This window comes from Macaca thibetana, chromosome 1 (genome assembly GCF_024542745.1).
Source record: "Macaca thibetana thibetana isolate TM-01 chromosome 1, ASM2454274v1, whole genome shotgun sequence".
Taxonomy (NCBI): domain Eukaryota; kingdom Metazoa; phylum Chordata; class Mammalia; order Primates; family Cercopithecidae; genus Macaca; species Macaca thibetana.
In genome coordinates, this window is record NC_065578.1 from 150076437 (window position 1) to 150099028 (window position 22592).

Here is a 22592-nt window from a genome sequence, read left to right on the forward strand (position 1 = left end):
GGTGTAAAACGTAAAACATTCTGAGGAAGCAAGTGTCGAGTTCAGTGACTATTGTAATCCTGCAATCAGCCTGGAGAAACCTCTGTTCCGTGTAGACTACCAGCCAATGGAAACAGGTCATTCAGAATCACTTCAGATCATTCAGAACTCTTCCTAAATCAGAGTATCAATATAGGGTTCAACCAAGAGACAGAAACCACGCAGTAATTTGAACACGGAAAAGTTTAATATTAAAAAATGAGGCCAGGCGCAGTGGCTCACACCTGTAATACCAGCACAGCACTTTGGGAGGCTGAGGTGGACGGATCACTTTGTGCTCAGGAGTTCAACACCAGCCTGAGCAACATGGCGAAATTCCGTCTCTACTAAAAACACAAAAATTAGTTGGGCATGGTAGCCTATAACCCAGCTACTTGGGAAGCTGAAGTCAGAGAATCGCTTGAACCCAGAGGTGGAAGTTGCAGTGAGCCATGATCACACCACCGCACTCCAGCCTGGGCGACAGAGCAAGACTCCATGTCAAAAAAAAAAAAAAAATTTTTAGTCATGAGAGTGGAGTAACAATAAAGGTAAAAAGAGAACTCTGAAGAATATCCTAGGGTGAACAATAAAGGTAAAAAGAGAACTCTGAAGAATATCCTAGGGTGAGGGAGAATACCCAAAGAAGGAACAACTTAGAAAGGGGAACTCTTCTCCAAGGGTGGGATTCGGATCTCTGTAGAGAAGGTGTGGCTGCAGCCACTGGATGGGAAAAAAGTTTGCTAGGTTCCCTGGGCCAACCTTGAACCACAGTTGCCAGAAAAGCAGGAAAGACTCCTCCAGAATTCAAGCATGCCAAGGCTGGCAGGTGAGCACACAGTCATGGTGTGAGGAACGAACTCACCAGCAAGATAATGCAAGTCCTGGGGGACCTAGTATCTGTAGTGGGAAGACCACAGGAAACAACTTTCTGCGGTTAAAGCAGGCCAAGGCTAGCAGACAGGCATGTAGAAGGAGAGGGGGTTATTAGGAGCCCACTCTCCAGAAGGGCAACCAGGTCTAGGGTTCAAAATCTGTTGCCAGGGAGGGGGAACAGGGGACACAGAAAACAACTCTGCAGGGTGCTAGCAGGCCAAAGCTGATGGGCAGATACACAGACAAATCTACGCACACAGAAGGAGTCAGAGAGTTAGTAACTCAGTCTCCAATAGGCCTGTGGCACCTTGGTGTCCTTAGCTAGGTGATCACCAAACGGGCTGAGCCTGCAAGCCTACCAAGAGATTGCGTGGCCAAGGCAGAATGGCTCTGGCAACAATGCAAAAAGAGCAAGAAAAAAAAATCCATAGGACTCTGGAAGAAGGAAGACAAGCCCTCTATACTCAAAAAAATGAATATACATTGCATAGTAGTCTGAAAAATGGTCCCCCAAAGCCAATCCCTGGAACCTTAGCAATGGAGTGCCCTCCGTTGCTAAGCTTAACAATGCATTCACCATAAAGAAAAAATACTGAAAGAATCCTACCATTAACCAAGCAGGAAATGAAGAGATTTGAAGCTAAGAAGCAATAAAGGGATAACTGGCACAGCCTCTTAGAACCAAGAATTATCACTATAGGAGCCCCACGAACTCCAGACTGATCTTGAAAGGCAACCATTTCCCCAATGTTGATGAGAAATACAGCTGGTATTAGCTATCAGAACATACTCTGTAAAGCCACTGCCCAAAAATCAACGTGATATAGAAATAGGTATTTATATAAGAATAGACACATAAATGCCACAAAAGAGAAAATCTTTAATTAGTGAAAACGCATATGAAGTCTATACATAACAAAGATAATAAATAGTTCAACTTCTTTGAGAAAAAGGTGGATTATCTAACAAGTGATCTTATAAGTTCATCTGTTAAAAAAAAAAGGGAAAGTGAAACATCATCTGACATTCTGTTCAAATATAAATTCCTCAAGAATCATTTTTTAAACTTTTTTAAAATTATTACTGTAATAATCATCTTGTAAAACATGTAGGCATTAGGAGACATTTCTAGTCAAGACCAGAAACCCAGAAGCAGGGGGTGGAAGGACAGTACAAAGAGAACTAAATATATAATTGAACATATAAAATGTTGTTTCACTAAAGGTATTATAAACAATTCTAAAATATATGTATGTCTATATAATACATGTGCACATATACATATATGTACATGAGGTTTGAAATTAGAGGTATGTTTAAATGTGTGCACTATACCTATGCATATAGATAAATGTATTACATTTCCTAACTCTGGCTGTTGAAAAGAAGCTTAGAAGCAAGTTGCAAGGAGCATAACTACTGACCAGATAGTGATCTCAGTAGCAGCTAGGGTCCGGATAGAAAATGAAATCCACACAGCAATTTGAACAGGGAGTCTTATAAAGAAGTATTAACTATTTACAAAGTATTAACTACTAAGAGGAAATAAAAGACAACTCTTATGAATGCCTAGGTTGAGGAGGAGAACCAAAGGAAATACCTGAAAGAGGTGCCTCCTCCCCAAAGCTAGAATTCAGATCTCATTGGAGGCAATGTGGCTGTAACCCACTGGTTGCCCCTGACATAGCTGTTCTAATATAATACTAGGAGGGTCAAACTTCATGAGCAAGGAACTACAGGCCGAGAATGGCAAGCAGGAAACTCTGCTGTGGTGTCAGCAGATCCAGGAAGTCAAGGAGCCACAGCCAGTAACTGACAACAAAATTTCCTAGGGGATGAGTACCACCAGGCATCCCACACATGCCACTGGCAACACAGAGCAAACAGGAACAGAAGCACACCAAAACCCTACTTCCTACAGTTTCCATCCAACACCTTCTACTGACTAAGCTCATCCATACCAGCTGGAAAAGGAGGTCTAACAAGACAATGAAGGTTGGATTTGGAGCCAAAATACAATAAACTGAGAAGCAGCATAGTCTTTAACACCATTATCCACAAAAAGCAACCAGGGTTCCTTGAAGAAATGGCAGATTTCGGGGCAGGAGCAGAATAAACTCAAGAAGAGCACTGAACATCTTGTTATGCCTAAAAATAGTAAGTGCTGGAATAAAAAAAAAAGAAAACAGGATGAAAGGAAGTTACAAGGACACAGAATCCAGCTTAAAAGGGCTCCTACTGATCAAAGCTGGGACAATTTGTGCATCAAAATAATTAAATGTATTAATGAATTCTAAACTACTAGGAAAAAAAAGATAAGTGAGTCCAAATCAATCAGGGATAGATGGACAGATTCATGGATACAATATATAGATATACAGATACAGATACACAGCTGTATAGATACAAAGACAAACGTAGATGCATAAACACAGACACAGATAAAGGGAGAAGGAAGGGTAATAGCAAGGTGGTGGAGTACAGGAATTGGAAAATCATTATTTTGTAACTATCATATAAACATTGGGTTAGGCAAGAATCATCAATGGATGCTAAATCCAGGAGATAATTTTGTAGAAGAGCAAGATGTTTTCATGGCCTTACAAATGTCTCCCCAAAGGTTACTTATTAGCTTCAAGAAAGAAAAAAAAATGAATATACATTATATAGTAGTCTGAAAAATGGTCCCCCAAAGCCAATCCCTGGAACCTATAAATATTACTTTTGGAAAAAGAATCTGCAGATATGATGAAGGATTTCAAGATGGGGACATTATCCTTCATTTTCTGGATGGGCGCTAAATGTCTCACAATGTCCTTATAAGAAAATCAGAGGGAAGTTTCACAAAGAGGGAAATATGAAGATGGAGCAGAGTGAGGCTTGAAGTTGAGGGCCCTGAAGACTAAAGTAATGCTGCCACAAGCCAAGGAATGTAGGCAGCTACCAAATGCTGAAAGAGGCAAGGAATAGTGTCTCTCCTCTGAAAAGAGGACATCCCCTGCCAACACCTTGATTTCAGCCCAGTGGTACCGATTTCAGACTTCTGGACTTCATAACTGTGAGAAAACAAATTTCCATTGTTTTATGCCACCAAGTGTATGGTAATCTGTTACGGCAGCCCCAGGAAACTAACATAGTGGAAAACCTGGACAATACCTTGACCAAGTGACATAAATTCATATCACTAATGAGGCGCAGACAGACATCACGTGCCTTCAGATGAGATACTCTGAGGACACCTATGTAGTATCCAGCCAAGAAGAATTCATAACCTAGAACAAAACATGAGAAAACATCAGAGATCCTAAAATGAGGATCACTCTCTTTAAAAGCGGGGAAAAGGATATGGATAGAGAGGGAGAAGGTATTCTTCAAAAATGCCAATATAGGCCGGGCGCAGTGGCTCACGTCTGTAATCCCAGCACTTTGGGAGGCCAAGGCGGGTGGATCACGAGGTCAAGAGATTGAGACCATCCTGGCTAACATGGTGAAACTCCGTCTCTACTAAAAATATAAAAAATTAGCCGGGCGCAGTGGCAGGCGCCTGTAGTTCCAGCTACTCAGGAGGCTGAGGCAGGAGAATGGCTTGAACCCGGGAGGCAGAGCTGGCAATGAGCCGAGATAGCGCCACTGCAGTCCTGCCTGGGCAAAACAGTAAGACTTCCATCTCAAAAAAAAAAAAAAATGCCAATATAATGAAAAACAAAAAACAGCTATATTAACATTCCAGATTAGAGACTAAAGACAGCAACTAAGTAAAATAGCAATCCTAGAATGGATCCTATACCAGAAAGAAGAAAAATGACATTAAAAGGTCAACTAACAAAATTGGAATACAGATGGTAAATTATAAAAATGTATTGTATCAACATTAAATTTACTCAAATTGATAACTGAACTTCATCGATGTAACAGAATATCCCTTTTCTTAGTGAAGAACTGAAGTGCTTAGGAGTAAAGGGACATGAAATTTGGAATATAATTTGGAATAACTCATTAAAAAATTATGGCCAGGTGTGGTGGCTCACACATGTAATCCCAGCACTTAGGGAGGCTAAAGTGGGAGGATCACTTGAGCCCTGGAGGTCGAGGTGCAGTGAGCCATGACTGTGACACTGCACTCCAGCCTGGACAACAAAGTGAGACCCTGCCTCAAAAAAAGAGAAGTTAAAAATTTAAAACTTAAAATAATGTAAAATTATGTGCATATATTTTACATGTGTGTGCTGGGGGAGAGAGAGGAAGAGGGAGAGAGACAGGAGACAAAGGAAGAGAGGGAAAGGGAGAAAGGGAAGGAGAAAGAGAGAGACACCAGCAAATGATAAAGTAAATGGGATAAAAGCTTAACAATAAGTGAATCTGGCTGCAAAGTATACAGGGGTTCTTGTACTATTCTTCTTCTTGCAACTTTCTGTAAGTTTGAAACATCCCTCATCTCCACAGGCTGCCTGAGTGTTCTCACCATACAGCAACCAGTTTCCCCAAAACATGTAATGACACTTGGAGGCGAGGTGGGAGCATAAGCACACAAGATGGAAGCTACAGTCTTTTTTTATAACCTAATCCTGGAAGTGACATAACATCCCTTCTGCATATGCTACTAGTCATACAGACTAGTCCTGGTTCAATGTGGGAGGCGACTTCACAAGAACATAAATATCGGGAGACAGAGACCACTGGGGGCCATCTTGGAAGCTGGCCAACACAGACCACTCTTTGGCCCTCAAAGATTCACACTCCTCCCACATACAAGATCTCCTCACCCTCCTCCCAAGGTCCCCAAAAGTCTCATCCCATTATGGCAGCAATTCAAAGTCCAGGATCTCATCATGTAAGTCAGATCCATGTGTGATTGAGGTTCTTCAGGTGTCATTCCCTAGGAGGGGCCCCTTAAGTACAATCTTCCTAACCTGTGAAACTATAGACAAGTTATCTCCCCTCTACCCACTCAATATACAACAGTGGGATAGGCATGGAATAACTGCTATAGACATTCCTATACAAAAAGGGGGGTACATGCAAGCCCCAAAGAAATCAATGGGTCCATAGTAATTCTGAAATCCAGCAGGGCAAATGTTAGAAGTTTCTGATTAAGGCTCACGGGCTGGGAATAAATTCTCCAAGGCTATGGTTCTGCCCTCTGAGCTACTGGTTCCACCCTCTGAGTCATACCTCCTTTTCGATGAAAAAGAGCAAGGTGTGTGGCTTCATCATTGTTTTTAGCCTTCCTGCCAGTAAAATTTGGGGGAGACGAAAGTCTCTCTGCATATATACTTTTAACTTTTGGCGGGGGGTCACCTATGACTCTTATTGGGGTTTACTCAATTAGACAAAAGTGATAGCCACAAATCTCAAGTTAAACCCTTCTGTAGCTTTGGCTTCTACTGAGCTGGCTGAGGCTTACACTTCCACGAAGCCCTATTTGAGAGGATCTGCAAGGCACAACCTTAATCTCTACTGAGAGCATTTTGTCTGACTGAATCTTTCTGAGGTCTTAAGAAACATTTTAGTTCACACTGGGCTTCATCTTTAGGCCACATTTGCTCAGAAGTCATTTCTTAATTTTAGTACTCTCTGCTATCCAGAAAGATAGCATTTTCAAAACAAGTCCCAGGTCCTTTTTGTTTAACAATCCTTCCTTTAGTTTCTCTCTCCTTTCACATTTCACTATGAGCAGCAAGAAGCACCACACTATAAATACTCTGGGTGGAAATCTCTTCAGCTAGCTTACCCAGTTCCTTTGGTACATTTTCAACTTTCCACATAACTGCAGGCAACAATGTTGCTAAACTTTCTGCAACCACATAAGAGGGATCTTCCCTTCAGTTTCCAGTAACACTTACCTAACTTCCTTGGGAATCCTCACTTGCAGTCTTACCAAATACCATGAGGCTCCAATTAATCACTTCTTTTTTTTTTTTTTTTTTTTTTTTTTTGAGACAGAGTCTTTCTCTGTCGCCCAGGCTAGAGTGCAGTGACGCGATCTCGGCTCACTGTAAACTCCACCTCCCGAGTTCACGCCATTCTCGTGCCTCAGCCTCCCAAGTAGGCTGGGACTACAGGCACCAGCCACTACACCCGGCTAATCTTATTTTTTTTTATTTTTTATATTTTTAGTAGAGACGGGGTTTCACGATGTTAGCCAGGATGGTTTCAATCTCCTGACCTCGTGATCCGCCCGCCTCGTCCCCCCAAAGTGCTGGGATTACAGGCATGAGCCACCGCGCCAGGCCCAATTAATCACTTTTTCAAGGTACTTCAGGCACTTACCAACACTCTCCTCAAAGCCCACAGCTCATTTCAAAACCACTCTCCACATTTTCAGTTTTGTTACAAAGTCTATTAAGTAGTTATTGCTGTGTAACATATTATCCCAAAACATGGTAGCCTACAACAAACATTTACTATCTCACTCAGTCTCTGAGGGTCAGAAATTCAAAAGTGGCTTGGCTGGGTGGCTCTAGCTCAGGCCTCTCATGAGACTGCTGTTAAGTGTCAAGTCAACGCTGCAGTCATCTCGAAGTTCAACTGGGACTGGAGAATCTGCTCCTAAGTTCATTCACATGGCTGTGGCAGGTTTCATGCTTACTAGTTTTTGGCTGGAAGCCCCTGTTCCTCACCATGTGGGCCTCTTCATATGCTACCACAATGTTCTTACCATAGGAAAAGCTGGTAACCCTCAGAGCAAGTTATGAGAAAGAGAAAGGGAAAAAAAAAAAAAAAAAAAAAAAAAAAAAAAACACCTTAAGAGAGATGCCACAGTCTTTTATAAACAAATCTCAGGAATGAGATATATCATCACTTTTGCTATTGGTCACACAGACCAACCCTGGTACAATCTGGGAAGGTGCTATGGTTTAGATATGGTGTGTTTGACCCCACCAAGTCTCACATTGAAATCTGATCCCCAATGTTCAAGGTGAGGCCTGGTGTGAGATGTTTGGATCACAGGAATGGATGTCTCATGACTGGCTTGCTGGTTCTCACTCTTAGTTCTCGTGAACTAAACCTGTTGGAAAAAGCCTGGCACCTCCTCCTCTCTCTCGTTTCCTTCTCTAACCATGTGGTGGCCTCTCATTCCCCTTCTGCCATGAGTGGAAGCAATCTGAGGCCCTTCCTAGATGCAGATGGAGGCCTCATGCATCTTTTACCTCCTGTAAAACCATGAGCCAAATAAACCTCTTTTCTTTATAAGTTACCCAGCCCCAGGTATTCCTTTGTGGCAACACTACACAGACTAAGACAGAAGGGAAGACACAAAGGTGTGAATACCAGGAGATGAGAATCATAGGAGGCCATCTTGGAGGCTGGCTATCACAAAAGGCATAGTCCAAATATTTAGCAAACTAAAATGTAGCATGATTTCAATTTCCTAATGTAGTATAAGGAAAACAGAGACTTCACTTACACATTTTTCTTATGTTGGCACAGTAATTGTAACTATCGAAACTTGCAGAACAAAAGGTAATTGTGGTACACTACCTGACTTTATAATGAACAATATTTGCTCTGTCATAATAACATTATAAGGCGGGGTGCAGTGGCTCATGCTTATAATCCCAGCACTTAGGAAGACTGAGGCAGGAGGATTGCCTGAGCACAGGTGTTAAAGACCAGCCTGGGCAATATGGTGAAAACCTGTTGCTACAAAAATTACAAAAATTAGACTGGCATGGTGGCACGTGCTTGTAGTCCCAGCTTCTCGGGGGGCTGAGGTGGAAGGATATGGAGGCTGTGTGATCGCATCACTGCACTCCACCCAGGGTGACAGAGTGAGACTCTGTCTCAAAAAATAATAATGTTATAAATGAAGTTTATTAAATTCCAGCTTTGAGAATTATTCTATACATTACAAGCTTAATTATAACCAATAAAGAGAATATAAATATCACCACCTTTGACAAATGTTAAAATATAAGTATAGATTTCAAATGTTAAGTGGTGAAGAGAGCTGAAGGGGTAGGAGGAAGATCAAAAATGCTATTAGAATCATCTTAGACAAATGATACTGTCCACAGTTACGGAACGAGAAATAAAGTCAATAGAAGAACTAAAAACATTATGTAATAATACAGAGAAACAGGGTAAACAAGCTAAATACCCACCAGAGTAGTGAGTCAATAGATATGTAAAAGTTGTTAAATCAAGAAAAAATGGGCCAGGCGAGGTGGTTCACACCTGTAATCCCAGCACTTTGGGAGGCCAAGGAGGCCGGACCACCTGAGGTCAGGAGTTCGAGACCAGCCTGCCCAACACGCCAAAACTCCGTCTCTACTAAAAATACAAAAAATTAGCTATGTGTGGTGGCAGGTGCCTGTAATTCCAGCTACTTGGGAGGCTGAGGCAGGAGAATCGCTTGAACCCGGGAGGCAGAGGTTGCAGTGAGCCGAGATCACTCCACTGCACTCCAGTTTGGGCGACAAGAGCAAAATTCCATCTTTAAAAAAAAAGAAAAGAAAAAATGGTATAGGCTTATTACAGATACATAAATAAGTACTTGAAAAACAAAAAACAGGATTAAAATTCAGTTATGTCTAGAAGCAAAACTGGGTGGAGGGAAGGAGCAGGAAATTTGTTTTTATTGTACATTCTTCAATACTACCTTTGTCTTGTGTTTTGTTTTTATTTTACTTAGCCACATGCCTCTTTAAAAGTTATCTGCCAGGCGCAGTGGATCACACCTATAATCCCAGCACTTTGGGAGGCTGAGGTAGGCAGATCACTTAAGCCCAGGAGTTCAAGACCAGCCTGGGAAACGTGGTGAAACCCCATTTCTACAAAAATAGAAAAACTAGCCAGGCATGGTGATGTGCGCCTATAGTCCCAGCTACCTGGGAAGCCAAGGTAGGAGAATCACCTGAGCCCAGGAAGTCAAGGCTACAGTGAGCAAGATCACACCACTGTACTCCAGCCTGGGTGACAGAGTAATACTCTGTCTCAAAAAATAATAATAATAATAATAACTTAAAAGTTTTTCCAATGCATAAAGGACAATGTTGTTACAATTATTTAAAACAATGAGGCAATATGCATCAAAAGTCTCAAAAATATGCAGACCCCTTGAATGAGTAATTCTCCTCCCAGGAATTCACCCTACTGTACACCAGCACAGTAATGTATGAATAAGAATATTAACTGTGGTGTTATTTATAACAGCAAAAGGCCAAAAGTAATATACCAGTAGAAGATTGGTTAATAAATCAGTTCAAAAACTGGAATACTATGTACATATTAAAATTAGTAATGTAGATCTTTTTATTGACATGAAAAGACAATCATAATATACTGTCATATAAAAAGAAAAAATATATATATTGTTATATAAAACCAGGTTACAAAATCATACATAGCAAGATTCCATTTTTGAGGTTTCTATACATAGATGGGTAAAAAGGCATACACATATTCATAAGCACAAAAATACACCACACACATACACTCACAGTCTAGAATAATATGCCAAAATATTATACTATCTAGGAGATGATATTATTGTTGAATTTCTTTCTATTTAAGTTTTAAGTATTTTTCTGCACCATCTGAGTTATTTGCATATACTACTTCATAACCTGAAAAAAATTGTCTCGTTTGAAAAATAAATGTGCATATACATTCACTCTGCAATTCCATATGCAGAAATTGGTTGCAAAAAGTAATAGGATAAAATGTTCTGGCTCATGCCTGTAATCCCAGCACTTTGGGAGGCCAAGGCAGGCGGACCAGTTAAGGTGAGGAGGTCAGTTTCACCATGCCTGGCCAACATGGTGAAACCTCATGTCTACTAAAAATACAAAAATGAGCTGGGCGTGGTGGCAGGTGCCTGTAATCCCAACTACTCGGGAGGCTGAGGCAGGAGAATCACTTGAACCCAGGAGGTTGAGGTTGCAGTGAGCCAAGATCACATCACTGCACTCCAGCCTAGGTGACAGAACAAGACTCCATTTCAAAATAAAAAAATGCTGTCCATATAAGAACATTTACATTAGAGTTATAGAAAAAAAACACATGAATATTCTATATTCCCAGTCAAAATCCAGACAGGGGACAGAAACTACACCAATTATTTTGACACACAAAATTTAATATAAAAAACTGTTACCTAGGTATTTGAAAACTGATGAGGCAAAAAAAATTAAAAATAAAAAATAAGAATACTAAGGTATCAAAAAGAAGTTGCAAGAAGCAAATACTAGAAAACCATACCATTCATACTATAAGAAAGGTGTCAGGGAAACATATAAAATGAGACAATTTTAAAAAAAGAAAGAATTTTAAAACTAATAAGAACAATTGAATATCACCTTTTCTTATGTTCCTACAGGGTTATTTGGTTGGTTGGAACTGAAGTTGTTTTGTTTCACAGATGGGAAAAGTAAATATATTCTGGGTACACAAAACTATAACAAGAACAAGAAAAGACAATTTCAAGTGCTTGCTGAACAATATGAATTATCTCAATAAGCAAAGGGGCTTCTGACTTCACAGTGTAGTTATGTTAGAGTTCAGTATATATACAAAATTAATTATCACTTTTTTAAATTACAATTTCAAAATAATCACTTACCAAACACTATTCCTTTAGCAAATGGAGGAAACAATTCTGAATGTCGGAATAAGTTTTTGTGAATTTGCCATAGTTCTTTGTGTAGTTTCTTAAAATCACTGTATCTCTTCCATACAATTATCTAAAGAGAGAAAAAAATTAAACGTGTATCTCATAATCATTTAGGCTCAGATATCTGAACAACAAATAATCTTTTCATTAAAGTATTCAAAATTGTCATGCAAAGACAAACTCATGTCCTAACCAATATGATTAACAGACTGAAATTAACTAATAGTATTTGCTTTAAAAATACAAGGCAGATTTCTGCTGACCAGGGGCACGAAAAAAATAAAGTGAAAATATATTACATGTAAAGTGGGAATTCTTCCTCAAACTATTCTGTTTTGGTTTCAAATTTTCATTTTAAACAAGTATGGTTTTATTCACACTGGAAAAATATTCAACCCAATATGGAGAAGATGTATTCTATATAAAATGTCACTTCATCTGCTCAAAAACCAATTACAATTGGCCTACAAATGAGTTAGATGTCAAAACATGTATTCTTTCTCAAAATAATACATTTATAAAGATAAAACAATTAATTTAGCCAATTTTTAAACAAAAGTACATACTCAGTATTTGCCTAAAAGGATAAACTGAGTAACACTGAAGAAATAGCTATGCAGTAAGCAATTAACGTGGACTTTCATGTCATAAATCTTAATTTACACTAGTAATAAGATGTCTGCAGGCAAGCTGAATCCTGACCAGAACATCATTAAAATTAGTATATTTTAAAAAACAAAACAAAACAATCACCTAGATTAGACAACATGTAAAAGTGTGTTTTCCTTCATTAGTCTGAATTATTATTTAACCTTACTCAGATTATATTTAAAAAAACAAAAAACTTTGTAAAGAAAAAGGATTTGAAACATGGCCTTGATATCACAGATTCAGCCCTCAATCTCTAGAAAATAGGGTAAAATTGAGTTTTAAATCCCATTACTTCAGATACTGGGGTCTTTACTTCTGAAAAGCTTAATCATCTCAGTTCTAACAAACTTTTCTAACAAGTTTTTCATGTACAATAGAGTATAAGGCTAATGAGCAAATAACAGGTCAAGCAGGTAACCAGGTGTGATTTAAGAGATTCTTGCCAAAAAACCTACTCTCTGCATGTATAAAATTCTTCAGCAAGCTTTTTCATGCTGCCAAAAATTCTACCTTAATGTTTATTGTTTTTAATACAGTTATAATCATAGGAGGCTAGGCAGACTATAATATGAATTCATTTTTCAAAAACTGCTTCCTCCTGATGCTTCCCTTGTATTCATTTACTCAACAACAAAAAGAGTCACCAAAACAAATATTTCTATGGCCCTACTTTCCACTAAGCATCATATTGTCACAAAGTATGAAAACAAGGGAAATACAGGCCCTGTCTTCAAACAGTTCACAGCCTAGTTAGGAAGAATAAGCCAACACATCATAAAACAACAACATCATAAGACGGCTTGAAAAATGCTGAGAGGGGCAGCTCAAGAGTGCTGCAGATGTAGTACCTAAATCAGCCTTGTATGTCTGAAAAGCCTTCACAAAAATTACTACCTTAGAGAGTCCTGAAGGGAAGTGGTCAGTAGACTGACAAAAATAAAAAAAAAAGGGGGGGGAGGGAACTGGGGGTGAAGTTTCTAAAAGGAGAGTGAGATGTCAAGTATATATTACTAAATGAAGGCAATTAATTTAGGCAATTTTTAAACAAAAGTACATACTCAGTATTTGCCTAAAATGATAAATAAACTGAAGAACACTGAAGAATAAATAGCTGTGTAGCAAGTTTTGCTACAGAATGGTGGTGCCATGCCCTGAAGTGAACAGCAAGGAAGCAGCAGCAGTTCCAAGGCAAGAAAGAGGTTTAATTTTCAACACATTTAACTTAGGAGTTCGTGAGGGAGCTGCTTGGAGCTATTCAATGAGATAGACAGGTTTAGGGTTGAAGAGCAAGAACTGAGCAGGACCTATTAACCCGTAGATTAAAAGATCAGTAACAGATAGGCAGTAATCACTCAGGAAAGGTTTCTCAGCATGTGCAATGAGATGTGAGGATTCTAACAATGACATGATGGGAACAAAAAATTGTTATTTTTATATTTTTAAAATATAACAAATTACAATCATACTACATTGCCAATGAATTAAAGGAGAAATGGTTGATGGGCTTATGTAAGCAGTACCTTATATAAAGTAAATGTCATTATAAACTGGACATTACATAAGGTTAAGGTCATTATGACCTGGACATGAAAGTTATTCAAAAGACTGTAGCTCATGGAAACAATTAGATTTGCAGATAAATTTTTTATTCTAGTTAAGGTCTTTTTTAAATACTGCAAGAGAAACGTAAGGAGCAAAATTCAACAATTTAATCATGATAATTATTAAAATACCATGGTATATGAACCAGTAGATAGTCTGTCAGAGCAAGAATTAGAACCCCCAAATGAGAATCTGTGTTTCTTCACCATGCCCTAATTTATTCACTCTCATATTCCTTCTTCTCAACCCTATGGCTGCAGAACCAAAATACCTAACAGCATCGCAAAATGTCACATCCACTGCCTCCTTGTCTTCTTACTCCTTCTGAGTTTCGAAGTTTCCAGAAATCTTCAAAATACAAAAGTGAACAAAAGTATACTTCCACTACAACAGCAAGTAGTGATGTTCATATCTGGACCACACAAAGTCCTCAAAGACACATATAGAAATTATTTTCTCTATTTAATGTTCAGTACTTTCCCATCGGGAAAAATAGGTCTATAACACCTATTTCTTTACTGAACCAAGTCTCCACAAATTCCTTATTTATTAAAATCACTCTGAAGAAAAGTCTCAATGATATATTAATTCAGTGATAACCATATAAAAAATACAAATTTAATAAAAGCTTAATTTTCATTAAAAACATTCCCTTAAATATTTTTTATATAAATGTTTCCTTTTCAGATAATTACACTTAATAACACCAAAAACCTTTTAGATTCCTGTATTTTACAGAACCACCAACTGAATTAACTTTGTCCTTTTCACTCTCGCATAGTATTAATATTTAAAATTTGCTGGATTATCTCTTCTTACAATCAACAGCACTACCATACTATTTGCTTACGAATTTTCTTTTCCCTCTTTTCAAGAGCCTTTCCTTTCCCTTGATATATTTCATTGATATATAAGTGTGTACTTATTTTCTAAAATGATTTTTTCTCACTCTTGTAATCACAGCATTTTGGGAGGCCGAGATCACCTGAGGTCAGCAGTTTGAGACCAGCCTGGCCAACATGGTAAAACCCCGTCTCTACTAAAAATACAAAAATCAGCCAGGCATGGTGGCGGGTGCCTGTAGTCCCAGCTATTCAGGAGGCTGAGGCAGGAGAATCACTTGAGCCTGGGAGGCAGAGGTCGCAGTGAGCCGAAATCACGCCACTGCACTCCAGCCTGGGTGACACAGTGAGACTCCATCTCAAGAAATAAATAAATAAAAATAATAAATATATAATAAAACTATTTTTTAAAAAAGGATTTAAAAGTTAGAGATTTCTGACATAATACATAGAAAGTCCTATTTCAGTTCTTTTCCTTCCCCAAATTTCACCAGTGAAATACTCTACCTGTAGAAAGAAACAGGTGTAGGTTAATTTGTTTAAAAAAGGGTGAGGGGGAGCAAAACCATCTCTTCTTCACTTTTCTGCTGTCTATTCACGTTCTACACAATCTACTGAATGAGAGGCCACAGATTGTTCAGCATTCTTAGGAAGAAAACAGTGATATGTGGTGGCATGTGCCAAGGTATAGATAAAAGAAAAACAACAAAATTTCTCCCATTTTATAAGGCTAGTGTATTACTAGCCCTACATTTGGTTGAACTATCAGTACATCTAGTCCTCACTAGCCCTTGTGAAGCCTTACTATAGTCTAAAGCAGTAACACATGAATAAGTTAATGGAGAGGGAAAGTGAAAGGAAGTGAAAAACAAACTCCACGTGGTGAATTCCTCTCCCAAATGAGAATTCCAATGTTTAAATACACTAAATGGGAAACTAAAAAAAGTGCTGTTATAATTTCAAGATCATTCTATATTTTCAGAAGCCAACTAAATAGAAGACTTTTAAAAATTTATACCACTTCTAACAAAGAACCATGCAATTGTCTAACTAAAAGACACTTACAAGAGTTTTCTGATGAAAGGTTCACCAACAGTTGTTATTATAAAAGAGTTTTCCCGAAAAAAGGACTAAGAAAATGGCAGAGAGTATGTTCATGGATAGGTTGGTTCAGGATTCTCCCTGGAAAATGGGAACATCAAGCTACAAACTACAGCACAGCAATCAGACAATGCATTCAAAGGAAATACACCCATTTTCAATTTTAAGAGTTGTAAACTAGAAATCTAAAGAATAGTTCACACTCATCAATTGATACAAGACAGAAAAGTACTTTAATCAACAGTGCAAATTACTTTCACTGCTACATATATATATATATATATTTCTTTCAAAATAACAATATTACAATATTCTTCCTGTTTCCTGATGGAGAAGGAATTGTCTTAAAACCCATCAGGAAAATTCAGGAAAATCGTATTAAATCTTTTCTTTTTATTTATTTATTTATTTATTTTATTTTATTTATTTTTTTTTTTTTTGAGACAGAATCTCGCTCTGTCGCTCAGGCTGGAGTACAGAGGTGCGATCTCAGCTCACTGCAACCTTTGCCTCCCAGGTTCAAGCAATTCTCCTGCCTCAGCCTCCCAAGTAGCTGGGATTACAGGCACCTGCCACCGTGCCCAACTAATTTTTGTATAAAAATATATCTGTTTTAAATCATAGGACAAAAACAACTATGAAATCAGACATAGCCAGAAATGATAACGTATAAAATGTAAATATTATCGGCCGGGCGCGGTGGCTCACACTTGTAACGCCAGCACTTTGGGAGGCCAAGGTGGGTAGATCACGAGGTCAGGAGATCAAGACCATCCTGGCTAACATGGTGTAAACCCTGTCTCTACTAAAAATACAAAAAATTAGCCGGGCGTGATGGCGGGCGCCTATAGTCCCAGCTACCTGGGAGGCTGATGCAGGAGAACGGTGTGAACCCAAGAGGTGAAGCTTGCAGTGATTGTGCCACTGCACTCCAGCCTGGGCGACACAGCGAGACTCCGTCTCAAAAAAAAAAAAAAAAAGAAAGAAAAACAAAAAAAAACATTAAATATTATCTAAACCTGGGGCCACACACTCATACCAACCAGTACCAAACAGTCACCTTAAATGTATGAATCAAGCCAGGTATTTTCTGTAGAGTAGTGAGACCTGTGGCTAAACACAAAGAACCTACCACCCAAAGACATTCATATTTAATTGTGGGAAAAAAAAAAAACACTGTTGCAGAATCAGCACTGTAAACTTAAAGTATCTGTTTTAAACACATTAGGGAAGGGGAAAAAATTCCAATATATTTCCTTCTAGTCTTAGTGAAAATGAGCAGGGACTAAAATGAAAGTAAATCAAGAAACATTCAATGCAGCAAGTTCCTCGGTAAGGATTCCTAAAGATGTACAACAAGTGCAAAGTAAATACAAATAGAGAATTCCACAATTTTAAGCAAAACATAACAGGTTGGTATCACTACAGAAAGAAGGAAAAAATGCATAGAAGAATCTGCAAAAGTACTAACTTAAAAAGTTTTAAAAAAAGAAACATCTATGCCTAAAGCAGTTTTCCAAGATGTCAACATGTCAATTCAACATAAAAGTGAAAGTAGTTGGAGACCCATAATTTACTGTTAGAATCTTTAAAATAAGTATTAGTTACCAAATACTTTTTATCACACAGGCATTATGATCTTGAAATGGGTAAACAGGGACCCGTGAGTGATACTGACATCTTGTAAACACCAGTTACCAGAACAATTATCACTTAGTAAACAGCACCATAATTCATTAAATTCTTATTTATATAACTTAACACCTACTAAAACTTAACACTTTAGTAGGTCTCAAATAGGACACTTCAGCTACTGTTTTGTGAACTGAAGACAATTCTCACACAAACATATAAAGACTGATGTACAGGCCGGGCACAGTGGCTCACATTTGTAATCCCAGCACTTTGGGAGGCCAAGCGGGTGGATCACCTGAGGTCAGGAGTTCGAGAACAACCTGGCCAACATGTTGAAACCCCGTCTCTACTAAAAATACAAAAATAGCTGGGCGTGGTGGCAGATGCCTGTAATCCCAGCTACTCAGGAGGCTGAGGCAGGAGAATCACTTGAACCTGGGAGGTGGAGGTTGCAGTGAGCCGAGATCGCGCCACTGCACTCCAGCCTGAGCAACAAGAGCAAAACTCCGTCTCAGAAAAAAAGAGATTGATGTATAAATGATTCAGGCGATCTTCTCAAAAAAGCATTTAGTTAAATTTTTATCAAATACATAAAATAAAATCTGCATATAAATGTTACCTCCTGGACATCCTCTGGATTTCTTCGAGAAACAACCTAAAACAAAACATACATAGAAATCTCTAATCATTATCAAAATTTAAGATTTCATATTTGTATAATTAACCTGCAATAGTATTTGTATGAAAAATTCAATTTACTTTAAAAAAAAAAAAAACTATATCATTTATCCAAAACTCAGCTATATAATAACTTCACTATCTGAAATACATACTGTGAAATCCAGTTACCTCCCTTAGGCTACATATTTTAAGTTTGGCCTAAAAGTTTCTCTGTACATAATGAACAGAGAAACAGATATGTAAATAGATGTGTAAAAAGACAGTAACCTACTCTGGTGCCAATCACCAAGTTTTGGCCGAAGGGGGCCAACTGTTCGAACGGTGTTCAAATAAGGCAAATGTTTAGTTGGAACGAATGCAGCTGTTTCAGTTTCGGTTTCTGTACATCACTTTCCTTTTTCTGTTCATAAATTTTCCACCACGTGGCTGTGCTGGAGTCTCTCTGGACCTACACTGACTGAGGAGACTGACCAATTTGTGAATCATTCTTTGCTCAATTAAACTCTTTAAATTTAATTTGGCTAAAAATGTTATTTTAACAATACTAAAAATTAAGCAAAAAAGCAGCTAAAAGTAAGTCCACATGCTAAAGTTCATATATTCACTATATTCTTCAAGAAAAAGTGTCCGGCCTTTACTCTTAATTAACATAATTCTAACAAGGTTGTTTACATCTCCCCTTCCCAGCAAGCCTACATACAAATTAGAAGCATAAAAAGCAGCTGCATTTGGGCAAAGTGTACAAGGAATCGCTCTACATTATTTCTTACAACTGTATATGAATCTACAATTAGCACAATAAAAATTTCAATTAAAAAAAAGCAGCTACAATGCTCAGACACACCATGTGAAAAGTATGAGAAGTAATTACTAGCTGCCTAATGATGAAGAAAACAAAAGTAATATAAATTATTTACAAATATTCAGGGACAAATAATCCTTCTATCAATACTCCCTAAGCAAAGAGGAAAACAGGAGATTCTTTCAGACTTCTCTGATTACAAAGGCCAAAAAGTCTAACACCAGGTAAAATGATTTTTTTCACAAAACTTTTGAAAAGGCTAGGTGTTTAAATCATCGAACAGCATCCTAAACTAGGAAAATCTCAGATTATATAACACAGTACCATCCATGTAAGTGTCAAATTAACAGTTTTGAAGCTACAATGGTGTATCTTGCAAAAATAAACAAAAAGATAAATCGGGCTTTTCTGCCTATGGAGTAGCCATTCTTTATTCCCTTACTTTCTTAATAAACTTGCTTTCACTTTAAAAAAAATTTTTTAAAAAGATAAATCAAACATGCATTAAAATGGTTGCCTATGAGTGTGAGGAAGAAAAGGGTCTTTGATAGCCAATGACAATACACCACAAACTAGGGATTAGAATCCATTCAGCACCACCCCTAAAGTCCAAAACAAGAACAAAAAATGGAGGATTTACACTCAGACAAACCTTGGTTCAAATTACAGTTCCTCCACTTACAGGTTTGATCTCATCTATGAAATGGAGATAATACTAACTGCCTGGCCTGGCTGTTGTGAACAACAAATAAGAACATAGCAAGAACTCTATAATTTAAAAGTTTCCTCTGTCCCCTACCAGACAGGTTAACCATTGTAAAAGGTCCCACCTAAGAATTCTGGAGAACAAGTATCTTGCGCTCTATTCTCCAACTTTCAGAATATATAAAGTTGGTGAAATCTTGTAGCAATTTTCATTAATTTATACAACACTGCTATGCAATAGAACTTTCTGTGATAATGGAAAAAAATGTTCTCTATTTGCATTGTTCAACACCGCCACGACTAGCCACATGTGTGTGGCTACTGAGCCCATGAAATATGGCTACTTTGAGAAACTACATTAATTTTATTTCATTTAAATTAATTCAAAAAAAACTTTTTTTTTAAAGAGACAGGGTCTCACTCTCTCACCCAGGCTACAGTGCCATGGCAGGATCACAGCTCACTGCAGCCTCAAACTCCTGGACTCAACTGATCCTCCCACCTCAGCCTCTTGTGTAGTTGGAACTACAGGCACACAACACCACAGTCCGCATACACACGCATACACATACACATACATATACACACACACACATTTTTTTTTTTTTTTTTGGTAGATATGGGGGTCTGCCTATGTTGCCCAGGCTGGTCTCAAATTCCTGGGCTCAAGCAATCCTCCCACCTCAGCCTCCCACAGTGCTAGGATTATAGGTGTGAGCCACTGCAGGCCTTAATTTAAATTTAAATCAAAATAGCTACAGGTGGTTAATGGCTACCAAATTAGACAACACAGATTTAATATTAGAGACCACAACAGGTAACTAACAACTATATATTATTCAAATATTTGATTTTTTTTTTTTTTTTTTTTTTTTTTGAGACGGAGTCTCGCTGTGTGGCCCAGGCTAGAGTGCAGTGGCCCGATCTCGGCTCACTGCAAGCTCCACCTCCCGGGTTCGCCATTCTCCCGCCTCAGCCTCCGAGTAGCTGGGACTACAGGCGCCCGCCACCACGCCCGGCCAGTTTTTTGTATTTTTTTAGTAGAGACGGGGTTTCACCATGTTAGCCAGGATGGTCTCGATCTCCTGACCTCGTGATCCACCCACCTCGGCCTCCCAAAGTGCTGGGATTACAGGCTTGAGCCACCGCGCCCGGCCCAAATATTTGATTTTAACTATTACTTTCAAATACCAGCCTGTCCCCTCACACACACCTTTCTAAAAGTATAGTATTTCACATAGTATGACTAATTTTGCTTCTTATAAGCATTTCTTTCTTTTTTTTTTTCTGAGACAGAGTCTCACTCTGTCGCCCAAGCTGGGGAGTGCAGTGGTGTGATCTCAGCTCACTGCAACCTCCGCCTCCTGTGTTCAAGCGATTCTCCCGCCTCAGCCTCCCAAGTAGCTAGGACTACAGGTATGTGCCACCATGCCCAGCTAATTTTTGTATTTTTAGTAGAGACAGGGTTTCCCCATGTTGGCCAGGATGGTCTTGATCTCTTGTCCTCATGATCCACCTGCTTCAGCCTCCCAAAGTGCTGGGATTATAGGCGTGAGCCACTGTGCCCCGCCGTTTCCTTACATTTTTATGAAATGTATTGAGAAGAAAAGTCATGGATAACCAATCCACTAATAATCCATCCACCAAAAATAACAAATGATCATTCACAGGAAGATCTATTCAAATGTACTTAAAATTTCACAATTTATGTTTTTCTCAATTTAATACATTTCCTGAATTTATAAATATATTAAGGTATCTTAACTATTTTAAATAATCTTCCTTAATAGAAGCAAATGATCTTTTTGAGACGGAAGAACTTATTTCTTAGTTTGGTGTACATATTAGAAGTATCGCATTTTGGGTGTTCTTCAGATGAGCCAGTCCTGGAAATCAAATACATGTGTACTGCACAAACAAAAACACATTAGCCATCCCCTAACAACAGCCATAATATTAAAATCATCTTATCAGAAATAAAAAATTTGATTATTACTTCTCAGCTGTCCTCTTAGTGGTTTACAAACATCTATGTGCTGAATTACATTGGTGAGCAAGTCCCCTCCTTCCTGGAGTTCACAATCTAGTGGTAACAGTGGTGGGGTGGGAGGGAAGTGCAGAGCGGAGGAGGGTGTATTTCCCAAATGTATTTCCATACCTCAGGGAACAGTAGTGTGCTAAGCAACAGATTGGGAAACACTTCATCCTAGATCCTTCCCATGACACTGCATCCTCCCTCTGCAGAGCAAAGTGGCATCCCAAAAGCAGTCAACCAGTCATGGTTTAGTGATGTAAGACTTTTAACGATCTTCTTGATAATAAAAGTGAAACTGACCCAACAGTCCCACGGACAGGTTTTTTTGGATAAACATGGAAACTGACCCTTCTGGTATTAAAGCTTGAAACTTAACATTTGTTTTATCAGAGTTACCTTCAGGAAAGGGCCTTCAGGCTTCTTAAAAAGTATTAACATTGTGAATCCCGAAAATCTGAGACAGGTCTTAGTTAATTTAGAAAGTTTATTTTGCCAAGGTTGAGGATCTGCGCCCATAACACAGCCTCAGGAGATCCTGACAATATGTGCCCAAGGTGGTAGGGGCACAGCTTGATTTTATACATTTTAGGGAGACATAAGACATGAATAAATATGTGTAAGATATACACTGGTTCAGTCCAGAAAGGTGGGACAACTCGAGGTGAAGGTGGGACAACTCGACGTAGGGAGGGAGCTTTCAGGTCACAGGTAGATAAAAGACAAATGGCTGTATTCTTTTGAGTCTCTGATTAGTCTCTCCAAATGAGGCAATCTGGTATGTATTAATTGTTATCTCAGTGAGCCGAGGGGTGAATTTGAAGAGAATGGGAGGCAGGTTGGCCCTAAGCAGTTCCCAACTTGACTTTTACCTTTAGCTTAGTGATTTGGGGGCCCCAAGATTTATTTTCCTTTTACAGCATCAAATGAACTGAAATTCACCAGATCACTGCATCCAAACAATGAGATGCCAGACCTTTCATCTGTCACGATGGCTTCCTTAACCCTCCGTAGTTCCTGTTTTCTCATACA

The 22592-nt window shown here is 38.6% G+C and overlaps 2 protein-coding genes across 17 annotated transcripts in view; one reads left to right on the forward strand and one right to left on the reverse strand.

Annotated features, from left to right (window-relative positions):
• Positions 1–22592, forward strand: part of SPATA45 (spermatogenesis associated 45) — an 800921-nt gene that overhangs the window by 552308 nt on the left and 226021 nt on the right. The gene's annotated exons all lie outside the window — the stretch shown is intronic.
• Positions 1–22592, reverse strand: part of RPS6KC1 (ribosomal protein S6 kinase C1) — a 212977-nt gene that overhangs the window by 175607 nt on the left and 14778 nt on the right. For 5 of the 16 annotated variants that reach the window (XR_007719871.1, XR_007719872.1, XM_050761608.1 and 2 more), the window contains exons 2-3: positions 17960–17995; positions 11459–11579 (exon numbers count right to left, since the gene is read on the reverse strand). Coding sequence is in view for 4 of the 16 variants with exons in the window: in XM_050761608.1 (XP_050617565.1) it covers positions 11459–11579; positions 17960–17995 (157 nt within the window). In the remaining 12 variants the exon portion in view is untranslated. Of the gene's footprint in view, positions 1–8999; positions 9332–11195; positions 11292–11458; positions 11580–15669; positions 15787–17959; positions 17996–18292; positions 18844–22592 lie in introns of those variants that run through there. The other 11 variants (XM_050761678.1, XM_050761643.1, XM_050761623.1 and 8 more) reach the window with 8 other exon arrangements.